Consider the following 15662-nt stretch of genomic DNA (forward strand, 5'->3'; position numbering starts at 1 on the left):
TTCCGCCCGAAGGTGTCACTGCACTCCACTTTAAATGAATTCTCTGTACAGGACCTTTAAAGTGTCAAAAAGGGGAAGTAAACATTGGTATGTGTTTCCATAATTTAAAACTTTTTATAGTTAATAAATGTAAAATTTAATTGTTTTAATTTTAATCTTTAACATTATTTGAGATAACTTTTATGAACTTTTAGTTTTTTTTCTGGTATTACGAGGAAAATGTTTTATTTAAGAAGCTTGTAAAGGAAGAATGCAAGAATGAATGTCAAATTTATGAATCTAAAGGATCCCTGTCATTTTATTTTAAACTATTTAAAAAAAAAAAAAAAATCTTGTGTTTTCAGATGTTAGAGCATTCGCAGCTGAAACAATTGATTTTAATTGCAGTTTTACAGATTGCATTGCTTTGTTCTGGACTCAGATCATATTTATCTCACCTCCAAAATCCTTTATATGTTTAAACTGTCCTTTTCTATTTCATAAGGTATTTACTTAATAAACTTTTACTTTGGTTTGTCCTTGTTTTCCCTTTTTCAGAATGTATTTATACTAATTACCCTCATCTTTAAAACGTCCCCCCTGTCCAAATGTCTCTAGTATTTTTAGTATTTCTGTCCCTTTACACGTTGATGTTTCATCAGGTCATAAAAAAAAATAAATAAATAAAAATTATGATCTAATCCAAATAAAACTACTTTAATCTATTACAACAATCAACCCACATCACAACAGGAGCATCATTTATTGGATTTTTTTTTTTGTTAATTGTGAACAGTAAAAGGCTTTTTGCCTCGTTGACAGTAGATCAGCCAATCATCCACAGCCTTATCCCTCCAGCTGACTGCTGATTGGCTGTGGGGGGTCACACCTCCATCCAGCCCCCTTCCCTTTGTGGAACAACAAAAAAAGCATTTTTGCAGCAGCATGAAGTAGAATAAACAGCCAACAGAACCTCAGCATTTATGGCCCAGTTTGTGATTGAACAAAATGAACAGGATCCACTGTTTTTGAGTTTCACACATCTATCATCAGGTGGAAAAAGGTCTGGATAAAACATCAGCTACAAATTTGTTTGTTTCTCCAGCTTCTTGAATTTTAATACTTTACATTTTTTGACTCCCTTATATCTTTGGACCAAATCAGAGTGGGCCCAATAGAACTGATAGACACTTTATGAACAGAACCAACAGTTAAAATAATACAGATCTGAGTCCAAAACAGGAATAAAAATCAGTGGGTTCATTTAATCTGAGGCTGGTTTTAAGGCTTTATGTCGTTCTCCTGCGTGAACATGAACCAGAACCAGACTGACCCATTTCTCTGACGACTACTGGACCCGGTGTTGCCTCAAGGCATAAGGATGTTACAGAACTCCACAAAGTCCTTCTGCATGAAGTTCTGGCTCTGGATCAAGTCGTCCTCAGAGGGGAAATACTGCAGACTGTCCTCCTGCAGGACCAGGACTGTGGCCCCGTCAGTCGATTCGGGACAGTCCAGCAGGGCCCCCCTGGCATTCTCTAGAACACCCAGGTATGAGTTCATGTCGGTGAGTTCCGGGTCACTGTCGGAGCCGCTGTCGGAACCCACCGAATCCGACCGAAGGTGCAGCATCTGGTACTTCTCGTGCATGAGGAACTGGTTGGTGTTTTGGGGCGCGCGCATCCCCTTCGCTCGGTTTCCCTTTACGTTGACGGGTCGTAGTGACGTCATGGATCCGTGCACGGGTTTGGGTTGGTACCGCAGGCTGTGACGCAGCGGGCGCCCCCCCGGACCCCCCCCTCCCCTTGTCCTCGGGCCCTGCATGCACCCCCTGTGGCTCTTGGACCAGCGGGGCTTCCTCGCGCTGCTCTGCAGTTTAGTGCACATCATCACCTGTGAAAGCATGTCTCCGCCTCCCGCCTCTTTCACATCCTTCTCTGGACTCGCGACAACAAAGAGGCTTCTGGGTTTGTGGTTGACACTGTAAACGACCCCCCCGCCCACACACACACCTTTGGTGGTGACTCTACCTTTTCACTACTGTTTGTCTTTCTTTCTTGCTCTCGTGCTTTGGTGGGTGCATAGCCCGCTGTCAGTGCGCGTGCAGCCTTCTTATCGCCGTCACGCCCTTCTGTGCCTGCCTGAACCCTGTCACCTCCGTAGAGTCCCGCGGGCGGCTCTCAGGTCCAGGTATGTGTGTGTGTAGGGGGGGGTGGGCCTGGACCGTCCGTAGACTGGGTTGAACCTGTTCTTGACTCAGGTTTGGGCCGTGTTTCTTTGGTTCCGTACACTGGGTCTGCCTCCTCTGTCATTCTCCGTTAACAACTGGACCACATCACTAACGGCTGTAAACCGGGGTGGGGGGTCACTGATTGCATGTTTCTGCTGAAGTCCGTCTTCGACATTTTTCTAATATCTTGATTAGATACATCTTAGCATCCATGTAAAGTATAATCATATGTAAATGTAAGTCTGTGTTCCTGAGGACATTCAGTGTGGTTTTATTGAGAACGACCCCTCCCCCGGAAGATGGTTCAGTCCGGTTCAGTTTTAGCAGCTGAAATCTGATCCCCAGCTGCCGTTAGTCTCCGCCCCCTAACAACAGAAGAACAACACGTCTGCAATGGAACAGAGGGTTGAATAAAACAGGAATAAAGCACTTCAACCAGTTCAACAGATGCAGGATATTAACAAGCAGATTATCGGCATAACAAGTCGCTAATTAGTCTTTAAGAAGCAACAGTAATAGTGATGTAGACCGAATATATGTCAAACAGCCTCTTATCACATCATGTCCAATCGTATGAAATCATACTTCATGGGGTTTCATTAGTATTTATTATTTATATTAGTATTTAGACTCTAAGGGTTAATGAAGGATGGGAGGATCTCACAGGAACTATGTACAAGAATACAACTACGTTCTTTTAGAGTTTGTGGCTTTTGTTTTATGTTGATTTGTTTCTACTTTTAACTAATATCGATGTATTTGCTAAATTGGTAAATAAATAATACTACATTTATGTTCTGGTTCTATTATTGGTTCTGCAGGAATACCTTCTGTTTCAGTCTGACGCTGGGGACTGGATTTAGAATAGTGTTGAGGAGCACATCCAGGGAAGATCAAAAGATTCCTTTAATTGAATTTATCTATTTGCATGAGCCAAGATTTTCAACAAAATTAAGCAACTTCGGTAACTGATAACATCTTTTTAAAAAAAAGATGTTCAGTTTTTAGAACACATGGACAAAAGTATGGTTTTACTCTGACACTGGATATTTTGTTCAACAGTGAAATCACTTGAAAACTTGTCAACAGCCATAAAGACAAACATTTCTACACTTGAGTACATTGGTTCCACCTGTTCAGGTAGATAAATTCAACTACCAACTAACCAGATTTACACCCAAATCAAACCAATACTTAAGTAAAAGTACAGTGAAACGTATGAGGAAGTACATCAATAAAATACATAAATACAGTGGATTTAGATTAGAGTCCAACCATATATGACTATAGATAATTCAGTAAATACATATATACAAGTATTATTACAGTAGGTAGTTTGTGATTTCTCCAATTTAAGGTGAAAATGTTGAAATATTAAATAGTGCATTTACATTTATATGTCATATGTAAATGTCTTTGACCTGTATAAGTATCAGTCCTGAAAAAAAGGAGGAAACAGTTTAAAAGGTGTCTTAAAGCCAGACGAGACAAACACAGCAACTCATTATTTAGAAATCAAGATGTTTTAATTAGTATAAAAACAAACACAACACACATTCTATCGAGACACTCAGGATCTGATAAAGGTTCCGGAAACACCGTTCATCCACACAGGTCAGAGTCTGTACACAACACCAGCTCCACGTCTCCATTTTTCCATATGTCCATGAGTCTATATGTCCGGTTGTCTATATGGCCATGTGTCCACATGTCCATTTGTCTATATGTCCATATGCACAGGTCTGTGTAGATCCGTTACTCCATCCCTCCGATGTCATGCTGTTTGTATGACTGCGACATCAAACTCCCTACAGACAAAACAAACATTAGTTGAAACCGTATAACAGATGACAACTGTTAGGTCTCAGATCAAAGGTGCCGTTACTGTTTCGGGGGTGGGGGTGGACAGACAGACAGACAACCTCATAGATCAATGAGGAAAATTCTGTGGCTGAAAAGTCATACATTTCTGAGAAAAAAAGTCTCGGTTTAAAGTGATACATTAAAAAAACAGATATTCTGTCAAATTAAATTAAATATGTGACAAAAACTGTTTTAGAAGTATATTTACAAGAAAACCTAAATCAAAAAACCCTGGAAATTCTGTGAGAAGTATGACACTTTATTAGAACACTTCTCCCATTTCATGGAGTAAACAGTTAATTTTAGAGAAAAGTTAGTTGTAAAGTTATGAGACAAAAACTCTGATAATGTGACAATGATGGTATGAAGATACAAAAGACCTCTGGTGACATTTAATGAAATGGACACTTTGAAAATATTAATTATTCTGGTAAATAAAAAGGTCTTACAACACTACAAGGGCTGGCAAATGAAAAACTACCTGATTGTGTTTAATTTCATACTGATATTTCACATCAGAACATAGAATCCACAGCAGTGGACCAATCAGGTTTGGCAAAGAACAGAAAGGAAGACAAGAACAGCAGGAAATGAACACTGACAGAAGTGACCAAGACGAGGACATGGACACAAACCAAACCTGTAGGACAGAGGTTCAGGTCATATTCAGCCAAATATTATCAGAAGTGGATCTGAACAGTAAATTAATACCATAATAATATATAAATGACACCTACAAACTTGTCTCCCTGTTTTAGAGTGAAAAATGGAACGCATTGGACCCTTCAATAGGCTCGTTTTGGCCTGTGGACCGCATGTTTGACACCCGTGCTTTAGGAGAAATGTCACCATTAACAACATTATCATAAACAACACTAAGACAAAATAAACCCAAACAACTTTAGTCTTAATATTTTATTTTAGAAGTTGTTGAACTGTGTATTTTCATGGCTGCCATCATAGCCTCTAATGCTAGTGTTGTAGCCTCTAACACTAGCATCGTAGCCACTACTGCTAGCTCTGTAATGTCTGTGAGGCTCAGACTAGAATATAGGAACTTTATCTGATCAAACTACAGTTAGACAGCGACAGCTCGTCAAATCTAAAACCCTGAAACAGGCAGTAAATGCATGGACGCTGGACTTGTGTCCTTTATTACACCATGAATCAAAGGTTCCATTTTCAGGATTTCCAGGTTGTTTAAGGTGTGATTTTGTCTGTAAATGTTGACAGGCTGGATTAGCTCCATTATTACTATTATACCATGAAAACCACTGGACCTGGAGCTGAGTTCAACCAGTCACTAAAACATGAGGTCCAAGTGGAAGTGTCCTCTGAAGGACTGAAGAACAGAGGATGGAGACATGTCCACTGTGAAGGAGGTAAGTCCTCAGCTCAGATGGACCTGTGAGGGGGTTGACAGGAGTAAGCCCTGACTGTTAACTGTGACAGCATTAATTCTACAGTTTAGACAGTTTCACCTGGAAACAGAGGGGCTGTTCATTTCAGAACTAGAATCATATGGAAATTAACCCTTTTATTTCCACCTGCAGGACTGTTTGATAAAAGAGAATTCACAAGAACTTTAACAATCCAACAGACAGTTTTGGGAAAATTTTAAAGAACTTTCAAAGTTGTGGAACAGCTGTAAACCTGCATGAATGTGGAACTGTGTCCAGATACAAAAAAGGTGTACGAGTGACAAAGGCTGGTACAACGGTTCCATCATTACATTGAAGCCTTCCGCCTTCATGATCAGGACACACTCAAATAATAAAACCCACAACCACCCTTAGCCCCACCCCTCAACCCATGACTCTGCTTCAGTCCTTTCTCTGTATGTCTGTTGGTCATCATCAATAATAATAATAATAATAATAATAATGATAATAATGTTTGTAATAATAAACTATTATTATTACTAACAATAATTAAGTCAGAACAGGATTGGGGAAAAAAGTTATTAAATGAACAACCTACAGAAGGATCTACAACTGGAGGACCTAAAAGTGAAGGATCTAAAAGTGAAGGATCCAAAACTGAAGGATCTAAAACTAGAGGATCTAAAAGTGAAGGATCTAAAACGGAAGGATCTAAAAGTAAAGAATGTAAAACTGAAGTAGCTAAAACTGGAGGATCCAAAAGTGAGCAATGTTGAAGTGAAGGATCTAAAAGTGGAGGATCTAAAAGTGAAGAATGTAAAAGTGAAGGATCTAAAAGTGGAGGATCTAAAAGTGAAGAATGTAAAAGTGAAGGATCTAAAACAGAGGGATCTATAAGTAAAGAATGTAAAAGTGAAGGAGCTAAAACTGGAGGATCTAGACGTGAAGGATCTAAAACTGAATGATCCAAAAGTAAAGAATGTAAAAGTGAAGGATCTAAAACTGGAGGATGTAGAAGTGAAGGATCTAAGGGTACGTTTACACGGCAACACTAGGATCTAATTCCGCAAAGATTTCTCCTTTGCGTTATAAAATCATTCCGCGTTAAGATGAAGCTGCTATGATAACGATCTGCATTAACATGAGTCCGCAAGGACGGCTGAATACGCTGTAGTGGCCATGCCAGACCAGTAGCTGGCGATGTCCAAAACCATCTGGTCTGGTCCAAAACCGTCTCCTAACTGTCCTCCTTCGATGGTACGTTAGGGATTGACTCAGGCATTGGTGAATATAAGAAATGCGTCTCCGCTGGTAAGAGTGTAGTAAGTCTAACTTTTGGTGGAGAAGCGACAGCAAACTGAGCACAGTCAGCAGCACGTATGTTGTTCTGAAACCGGCCATTGTTGTTGTGGTTGTTCCTTCTTTTTCTGCAGCTTTATTGTGTCATAGAGGCTGGCAAACCAGCTTGGAGGCGCATTACCGCCACCAACTGGCCTGGAGTGGGTTAAGTGGCGGTTCTTGGCTGTGCGCGCATGCGATGACGTCCTATTTTACCCCGGAACGCTCCGATTCGCGTTAACACGGAGCTGAAATGCGGAGCGTATCGATAACATTCCACCCTGGACCCTGGTATCAAAAGTTTCTGGATTCAGGCACTCTAGGCACCGTTTCCATGTTAACAGAAGGCTAATCCACGATGAAATCTTCCCGGAGTCGACTGAATCCTACGCCGTGTAAACGGCCCCTAAAACTGAAGGAGCTAAAACTGGAGGATCTAAAACTGAAGGAGCTAAAAGTGAAGGATCTAAAACTCAAGAAGCTAAAACTGGAGGATCTAAAACCGAAGGTGCTAAAACTAGAGGATCTAAAAGTGAAGAATGTAAAACGGCCTCGTCAAGGGGAGGTATACATATAGGGTAAAAATTTTTAATTGTCCCCCAATACCCTATTAGAGCTCATATTTTTTAGCAAATTTTGCCCAGTTTCTGGATCTGTTTTTGATTTTGAAAAATTCCTGTTGGAGACGGGCATATCTACTCAGTGAAAGCACATCTGGGAATTGCAATTTTCTCATTTTTTTTAAATACTGTAAAAATTTGTAAAATTTTATATATGAAGTTCTTTTTTTTACATATTTTACTTTTTTTTAATGTGTATCCAATATACTCTGGTGAGATTTTTATACCACCTTTTTCCAAAAAGTACCTTACTTTCCAGACTATAAGCTGCACCGGACTATAAGCCACACTCACCCCGTCTCCAACGTCTCACCATTGCTTCATTGATGCCAAGCTTATGTGCAGCAGCTCTATTTCCTTCTTCGTCAGCTGGATCGGTTGATAGCCCAGAAAACATAAGTTAACCGCGTCATTTTAGAGCCGCGGGTTCACGGTGTGTGGAATAAAGTAGCGGTTTATAGACTGGCAATTACGGTAATTTTTATTGCATGTAAACTTTGGGGCCTGGAGATTTTAGGCATTTGATCCATTACCATGAAATTAGTGTTTTTTTTTTGGGTTTTATTTTAATGTTTTACTTGGAACTGAATAATGAATACTTCATAAAGTAAAGATATTTATACCTACTTTAAGGTACCTTATACAAAATTTTCATAAATTATAGATAAGTATGTGAACTTTGCATGTCTTTTTCTTTGATCCGTTACCGACGACTATCTTACTTGTACTAAATATTGTAACAAGCCATCACATGTACATGGTTACATAACATTTAAGCTTACCACGTGTACACAAATATGAATTAACATCAACTCATGTATTAATGAAGAACAGGGTGTGTCAGAATTAGTAAAATTTATTCCCTTTTTAGGTATATGCATCAAAAACATTGGGCGCCTGTCCAGTGGAAATTTTGGTTCAAGTGAATTATCGAGAATTTTTTTATTCAGTTTTCTTAAAAATGTCCTCACATGAATATCTATATGATTTATTCTGTGATAGGATTTCATGGCCTTTTAGGTACCTACAGGAGGTAGTGGTGTCATTAGCCTGCCATGCAGAGTGGTGGCTTCCTCACACTCCTACCAAACGAGGTAGAGAATTGGGTTGAGGCTTTTATGTATGACTTTATCTGATCAACTGAGTGTTTGGGTTCCTTCCTCCAGCAGAATGCACATACTGTAATCTTTTGTTAACAATGTATGCTAAAAGAATAACATCAAGGTACTCAATTTAATTATGTACAGTTACTTGTTCCTTATATTAGCTATGTTGAATATAATAATGTTTTTGGAAACTTACCTGTTTGTTTTCTTCAAACAAAACAGTGTCCTTTTGAGACTATAAGTCTGTTTTGATCTGTTACTCAGTAGGCAGTTTGAGCTGTTTTTTTCTTTTGCCCCTAATGAAATTTTTAATTATGGCACATTTTTGCTAAAACATTAACTGGTGTTACAGAAACACATATTAGTTAACATATTTAATTGTATTTTATGTGACATTTTGTTGGGAACAGGGTATTTTAGCCATTTGCGTATGTAAAAAACAAAACAAAACTGATGTTCTTGTTTTTTGATCCGTTACCAGGCTTATGTTGCCTTTTTTTTTTAAACCACAAATGTATCATTTAAGTAAATCATCATTCTTACCATATCAAAATACCTACCAAATATGTTTTATAAGTTACTTTAGGTTATTTAGTTGAAACATTATACTCTTTCGAACAGCAAATATTTTAATCCGTTACCACTTGACCAGGCCCAAAAGTGAAGGATCTAAAACTGAAGGAGATGGTCCCCTTAAGTACAGTTAGTCATTTTAAATCAATGAAAAAAGGATAAATGTGGATGTAGATGTTTTTGTAACTGACTGACTGACTCAGATCCTACTTTTAGATGTTTCAAACGAACACTGTTATTATACATATAACCTTTTAATTCATTGATGCTGGTTTATAGGTAGTTTTTTGTTTTTTTTTAGTTTAGTGTTTTATGCATGTTTTTAGCACTGAGTTTTATTACGTTTTTAGTGTGGATGTATGGATGTGATTTACATCTTATGTACCTTCTACTCCTGCTGTTTTGGTCACAACACTCTGGAAAACAGATTTTTAATCTCAATGAGTGTTTTTTTCACCCTGGTTTAATAAATGTTAATAATAATAACAATACTACTACTACTACTACTACTAATAATAATAATAATAATGTGGGGGCTCCGTACCCTGGAGCTCATTCCTATTGGTGCATATAACCTGGTTGTTTTCTACAGTGATACTAAAGTGTTGAATTGAATTCCTTCTGTCTTTATTTCCTGTGTAGCTTTTGCCTCTTTTTGCTTTGGTCAAGTCAAAGTCATCTTGTAGTTTGTCCTTCAGGAATTGCCCACATTTTGCTGTGCTCATGTCACCTTTGCCTGTCCAACCCATCCAGGTCCGTCCACTGATGGGGATGATGACTGTGTTTGGTCTCCAGGTCCAATGGCTGAAACACTCCATTTGTGTCTGTTTCCAGTTGACCTTTGTGTGACCTCTGGTCAGACATCCACCCCCTTAGTGGGGGGATTAGCAGTCCATCCTTGTCGGAAGGGGGGGGGTAGCGGTCCGTGATTCTGTGATTGTGTGTGTGTGTGTGTGTGTGCGTGTATGTGTAGGGGGGTGATAGCATGATTGTCCGAGCAGAAGTGAAAGTGAAACTGACAATGAAACTGACTGTTCCTCTGACTCTCCGGGCAGTACACATGCACAGGAGCAGCGAACGACAGAATCTCTGCAGCAAAAAAGTTAATAAATCGGTTACATATTGGCTGATGTTGATTAATCGGTGATAAGCGATAATCGGCCCGATTAATCTGACGGCTGATTAATCAGTCGGGCTCTACTTAGGACCACATACAAAAGTGGTCTGGGTCGGATTTTAGAGCTGCACAATACTGGAAAAAACTGACATTGCAATTTTTTTCAACCCTGCAATATATATATTGCGCGGGTTGCGTTCGGTATGTTGGGGGGGGGTGGGGCTCAACCGGTGTCCATCGGACTTATAATACTATGGGGGTAAAGGGTGGTACAGACCACTGCCCCGCAGAAGTGAAAGTGAAGCCTAACGCTCATTTATCTTTACCCTACCTCCTGAAACTTTGCAAACTTTCATTTGAGGTGGCAAGACGTGGCACTGCGCCACGGCAAAACCTTAATAGCTTAAATGCTACTTTGTTACCAGCGACTCAGTGCATGTGCAGGGGCATGGTCTGCTTTGGCAAACTGATTAAGAATGAATGTGGTTGGTGGATTGCGGCGTGCAGTGTGTGTCAGGTACCCTTGAAATTAGATGAGAACACGTTGAGTTCCTCTGCCTCCAACATCACAGGAGCTGCAGTGTGACTATTGCGCACACGTTCATCGTGATGACAATGCTCAAACAATATATCATGCACCTCTATCGGATTTGAAAAAATCGGATTTGTGCTGTTCAAACTGTCTTTAACAGATCAGATACAGGCCACATATGGGCAAAAAAACCTTCAGTGTGAATGTAAGCCTTAGTCTTCATGTCTACTGTTGATCAGCTCAACTGACCTCCAAATATTACTTTTGCCGCGTTTCCACTACATGGAACAAGCTTGAATCGACTCGGCTCGGTATTCCTAGTATCACTTGGAACCTCGGCAGAGGTGATACCAAAAAACTAGTACCAGGTACCAGACTCCAGGTCCTTTATCGTAATGGAACTGCAAAAAGGCCGAGCTGACTTGAGTTCAAGTCAAGCCAGTACCACGCAGTGGAAACGCGGCATTTGACTACCAACTGGATGGATCTGGACCTTCTAGGGGATTTACTTATACTAAATCATTTAGTTTACATTAAACTGCACATTCTTAATTGACATTACTTTGCAGAAATTTTTCATTTTCAGTTTTTTTTTTTTTTGCAAATTCTTGTAAAGAAATACAAATTATATTAACTGATTCAAGTTATAAAAGTAATAAAAGGGAAAACATTCAATCATCCAAAGTGGGGAATATTTGTCATGGGCACTGTAAGATGAGAAATAACAATAATAATGAGTAATGGGTTTCCTTTGGATTTTCCATGGATTTAAAATACAATGCATCTATTAAAATAACAATAATTGTATTACTCTTACTGCACTGTAGTTATTGCACTTTTAATTTTATTTTAGTAAGTATCTTATACCATGACCTTATTATTTAATGTACTCTGTTATTATGTAAGTATGTACTCTTAACTTTGTTTTAAATATATTCCCATATTTTATTGTTTGAATACTTCATTTTTGTTTGTCTTGGTTTTCCATGGCATCAAGATGAGGCTGGATAACACTGTACATGTATGTTATTGTAAGTGCAAGTGAAGTTTTGTAAAACAAAAAATTGCTTTTTAAAAATGCACCTGCAAAATTAATTTTACTCCTACAAACCCGCTTTTTGTGTTTACAGAATGCTTTCTGCATTTACAAAACGTTTCTGCGTGGTCACAAAAGTTTTCTGCAGTTAAACTTCATGAAGTCCATTTGTAGCGTAGTTTAGTAACTGGCGTGAAAACAAAAATCAAACCTAACTTTGGACGTCTGACTCCTGCATCTAAGCTTCTCTTTTACTCTGGAGCTCCGAAGTGTTTCTCATAGACAGGTGCTCTAAGACGTGTCCCAATAATATACATTTGCACTGGCTTTTCCACAAAGTATTCAAGCATTTTCAGAAATGACTTCAGTCATTCATCATCATCATTCTGCATTAGCAGTTCAGCGCTAGCTGCTTCAGCCTTCTGCATTCACAGTATTCTACTTTTATTACTGTCTTGTTCCTGAAAGGCAGTTTAGTATCCAGGCCCCGGCATGAACATTAAACTCCATACAAAATTATTTCAGTCTCACCTTTCAAAGCCTTTAGTTTGTGACTGAAACAATGCTCCAAATAAAAAATATTACCAATGCCAAAGAGCTAGCTGTGTAGCTAACACAAAAGAGTTTACTAAGTGTTTGACTGAGCTACCAACAGCCACTATTGTAAAATACAATGTTCCAATGCATATGTATAAAGAAAAGAAGCATTCTATACCTGTCTAGAAGGAAGAGGGCCAACTCCGGGTAGGTTTTCATTCCTTTTAACTCCCTTAGTTCTCTTCATCAGTTCAAAGCAATGCAGAGGTTTACCGGTGTTTTAGCCCATGCTCTATCACTCTCCCATTTAGCTTTCTTTTTCTTTTTGCCAGTGCAGCTCCAGTTCCAGTGTCTACCATTACAACAAAATAAATCCAAGAAGTCCCTTTCTTTAGAAAAAAGGACAGATCTTTCTCCTCGCTCATTCAACTAACTTCTCACTGCTAACCCCTGCCAGTTGATATGGCGGCGCACACAGTTGCAGCAGCTTGGTGTTCTCCCAGTTGGTGTTTCATTTGGGTGTTTGGATACATGTTGTTTTGTGTCCTGAGTATTATTTGTCAGGCGATTAACATCTACAGCCAGCACGATCTCCTTAAGATAGGAGTTTGTCACAAGCGATGTATTACATTGGAGTTTCTCCGCTCACACAAGATACCGGCAGATATAGCACGGCGACCTGGCTCTCTGTGGATTACTATCGGTGCAGAGAAGAGGCGAAGGCAGCGCAGAGAGAGGAGGCCAAAGCGGGGCTGCAGGGCTGGTGCACTAGCCAGGCTACGGAGGCAGCAACTCAAACCTCCGCTTCCCAGCCTGTTTCTCATAAACGCCAGATCCCTCACCAATAAGATGGATGAGTTGAGGCTACGGATTGCAACTAGCGTCACCATGAGGGATAGCTGCATACTGCTGATCACGGAGACCTGGATTGATCTACTTATCCTGGACTCAGCGATTGAGCTAACAGGCTACACCTCACAGCGATGTGACAGGACAGAGAGCTCCGGTAAGAGCAGAGGAGGTGGATTGTGTGTGTACGTGAGTAACAGCTGGTGTACTAATACTGTGACTCTAGACAGCCACTGCTCCCCGGACGTGGAGTATGTGTCTGAAATGCAGGCCTATCTACCTCCCTAGAGAGTTTACTGTCGTCATGGTAACAGCCGTTTACATTCCACCGGACGCTAATGCTAAAGTGGCAAGTAGTTATTTGTATAGCAGCATTAGCAGCCAGCAGAACATATATCCTGACGCTGTACACATTATAGCAGGGGACTTCACTCATGTGGACTTGAAATCAGTACTCCCTAAATTCTATCAACATGCTGCGTGTGCTACTAGAGGAAATAACACTCTGGACAAGGTCTATTCCAACATCAAGCTAGGCTACAGGGCCAAACCACTACCTCACCTGGGCCAGTCTGACCATTTGTCTCTGCTGTTAATCCCAGCTCTTAGGAAAACTGCATCTACCATCACAAAAACTCTAACAACTTGGCCTGACGGAGCCTCTCATCAGCTGCAGGACTGTTTTGACAGTACCAACTGGGATGTGTTTATACATCAAGACCTTCAACATCTGGAAAGTAACAACAGCAGGCAGGTGGGGCAGGGAGTCCAACATCTGACCAACTACAGGTCCACCTTGGGAGCTGCTGAGGGTGATGCCACATTGGCAGAGGAGCTGAACATTTTCTTTGCCCGCCACGAAGTGGAACCACCCGAGGCAACCACATCACACCCCACGGTCCACAGCAACTTCACCCTCACAGAGCATGAGGTGAGGCGCACACTGCGAGCCGTGGACCCGAGGAAGGCGACTGGACCTGATGGCGTCTCTGGGCATGTATTGAAGGACTGCGCGGACCAGCTGGCTGGAGTCTTCACGAGGATTTTCAACCAGTCCCTGGCCCAGTCCACTGTCCCACCCTGCCTGAAGTCCTCCACCACTGTCCCCCTGCCCAAGAAACCTCACATCTCCAGCCTCAATGACTACCGGCCAGTCGCTCTCACCCCAGTGGTGATGAAGGGTATTGAAAAAGCTGGTCCTGGGTCACATTACAGCACTTCTACAAAAAGGCTTGGACTCACACCAGTTTGCATACAGGGCTAATAGATCCACAAAGGACGCCATTAGCTACAGCCCTCCATGCTGTACTGTCCCACCTTCAGCAGCAGGGGAGCTATGTGCAGATGCTCTTTGTGGACTAAAGCTCTGCATTCAACACCATCCTTCCTCACAAACTGGTGAGTGAACTGGAGGATCTGGGCATTCCACACCTCACCTGCTGGTGGATCAACAGCTTCCTCACCGGTCGAAACCAGAGGGTGAGAGAAGGCCATTATACATCTACGGCCCTCAGCCTCAGCACTGGCTCCCCCCAGGAGCGTGCTGAGCCCCCTGCTGTATAATCTCTACACACATGACAGCACCCCTGCTCATCACAACAACGTAATAGTGAAGTTCACGGACAACACTACGGTAGTGGGGCTCATTTCTGGGGGGCGATGAGTCTGCCTATGGAGATGAGGTTGAATAGCAGCATGGTACAGTAAGAACAACCTGCTCCTGAATACATCAAAGACCAAGGAGCTGGTGATCGACTACAGGAGGAATAAAACTGACATCCCATCACTCATCATCAACGGGGACTGTGTGGAGAGGGTGTCAGACAACTGCTTCCTGGGTGTCCACATCGAGGAAGGTCTGACCTGGGGTGTGAACAGCTCGAAGGTGCTCAAGAAGGCCCAGCAGAGACTGCACTTCCTGAGGGTGCTCAGGAAGAATAATATCACACAGAGACTGCTGGTGTCATTCTACCAGTGCTCCATATAAGCATATTAACATACTGTGTCTGTGTGTGATTCACCAGCTGCACAGCAGCCCAGAGGAAAGTGCTCCAGAGGGTCATTAACACAGCACAGAAGATCATCGGTTGCCCCCGCCCCTCACTGGATGACCTTCACAGTACCCGCTGTGTCAAAAGAGTGCAGAGCATCATGAAGGACACCTCTCACCCTGGACACTCCAAATTCCAATTGCTGCCATCAGGCAGATGATACAGGACAATCAGATCACGAATAACTAGTCAAAAACAGCTTTTATCCAACAGCAATAACCACCCTCAATGCCATAAAAAGCAATGTTTAACACAACACATATATACAGTGATGGAGACCGTGCAATAATAGAATGAATGGCTGTGTGTGTTTGTTTTTATAATTATTTATTTACTATTGTGATGTTTGTGTCTGTGTTGTTGTTTTTATCATGCACTGACCGGTTGACACTTTTTAAATTTCGTTGTACGTGTTTCATGTTACAATGAAAATAAAGACTATTCTATTC

At 41.0% G+C, this 15662-nt stretch overlaps 2 protein-coding genes across 2 annotated transcripts in view; both read right to left on the bottom strand.

The window, feature by feature from the left end:
- Positions 1-764: 764 nt before the first annotated feature.
- Positions 765-2276, bottom strand: LOC115418951 (coiled-coil domain-containing glutamate-rich protein 1). The gene has a single exon (XM_030133516.1). The coding sequence runs from the start codon at positions 1882-1884 to the stop codon at positions 1348-1350; it is 537 nt and encodes a 178-aa protein (XP_029989376.1). The 5' UTR covers positions 1885-2276; the 3' UTR covers positions 765-1347.
- Positions 2277-3710: 1434 nt separating this feature from the next.
- Positions 3711-15662, bottom strand: part of rbbp5 (retinoblastoma binding protein 5) — a 63970-nt gene continuing 52018 nt past the window's right edge. Inside the window, 1 exon segment of the mRNA XM_030133497.1 lies at positions 3711-4017. Within this exon segment, the coding sequence (XP_029989357.1) occupies positions 3965-4017 (53 nt within the window). The 3' untranslated portion in view covers positions 3711-3964.

The sequence above is a fragment of the Sphaeramia orbicularis genome, chromosome 5, assembly GCF_902148855.1.
Source record: "Sphaeramia orbicularis chromosome 5, fSphaOr1.1, whole genome shotgun sequence".
In the NCBI taxonomy this organism is placed as follows: Eukaryota; Metazoa; Chordata; class Actinopteri; order Kurtiformes; family Apogonidae; genus Sphaeramia; species Sphaeramia orbicularis.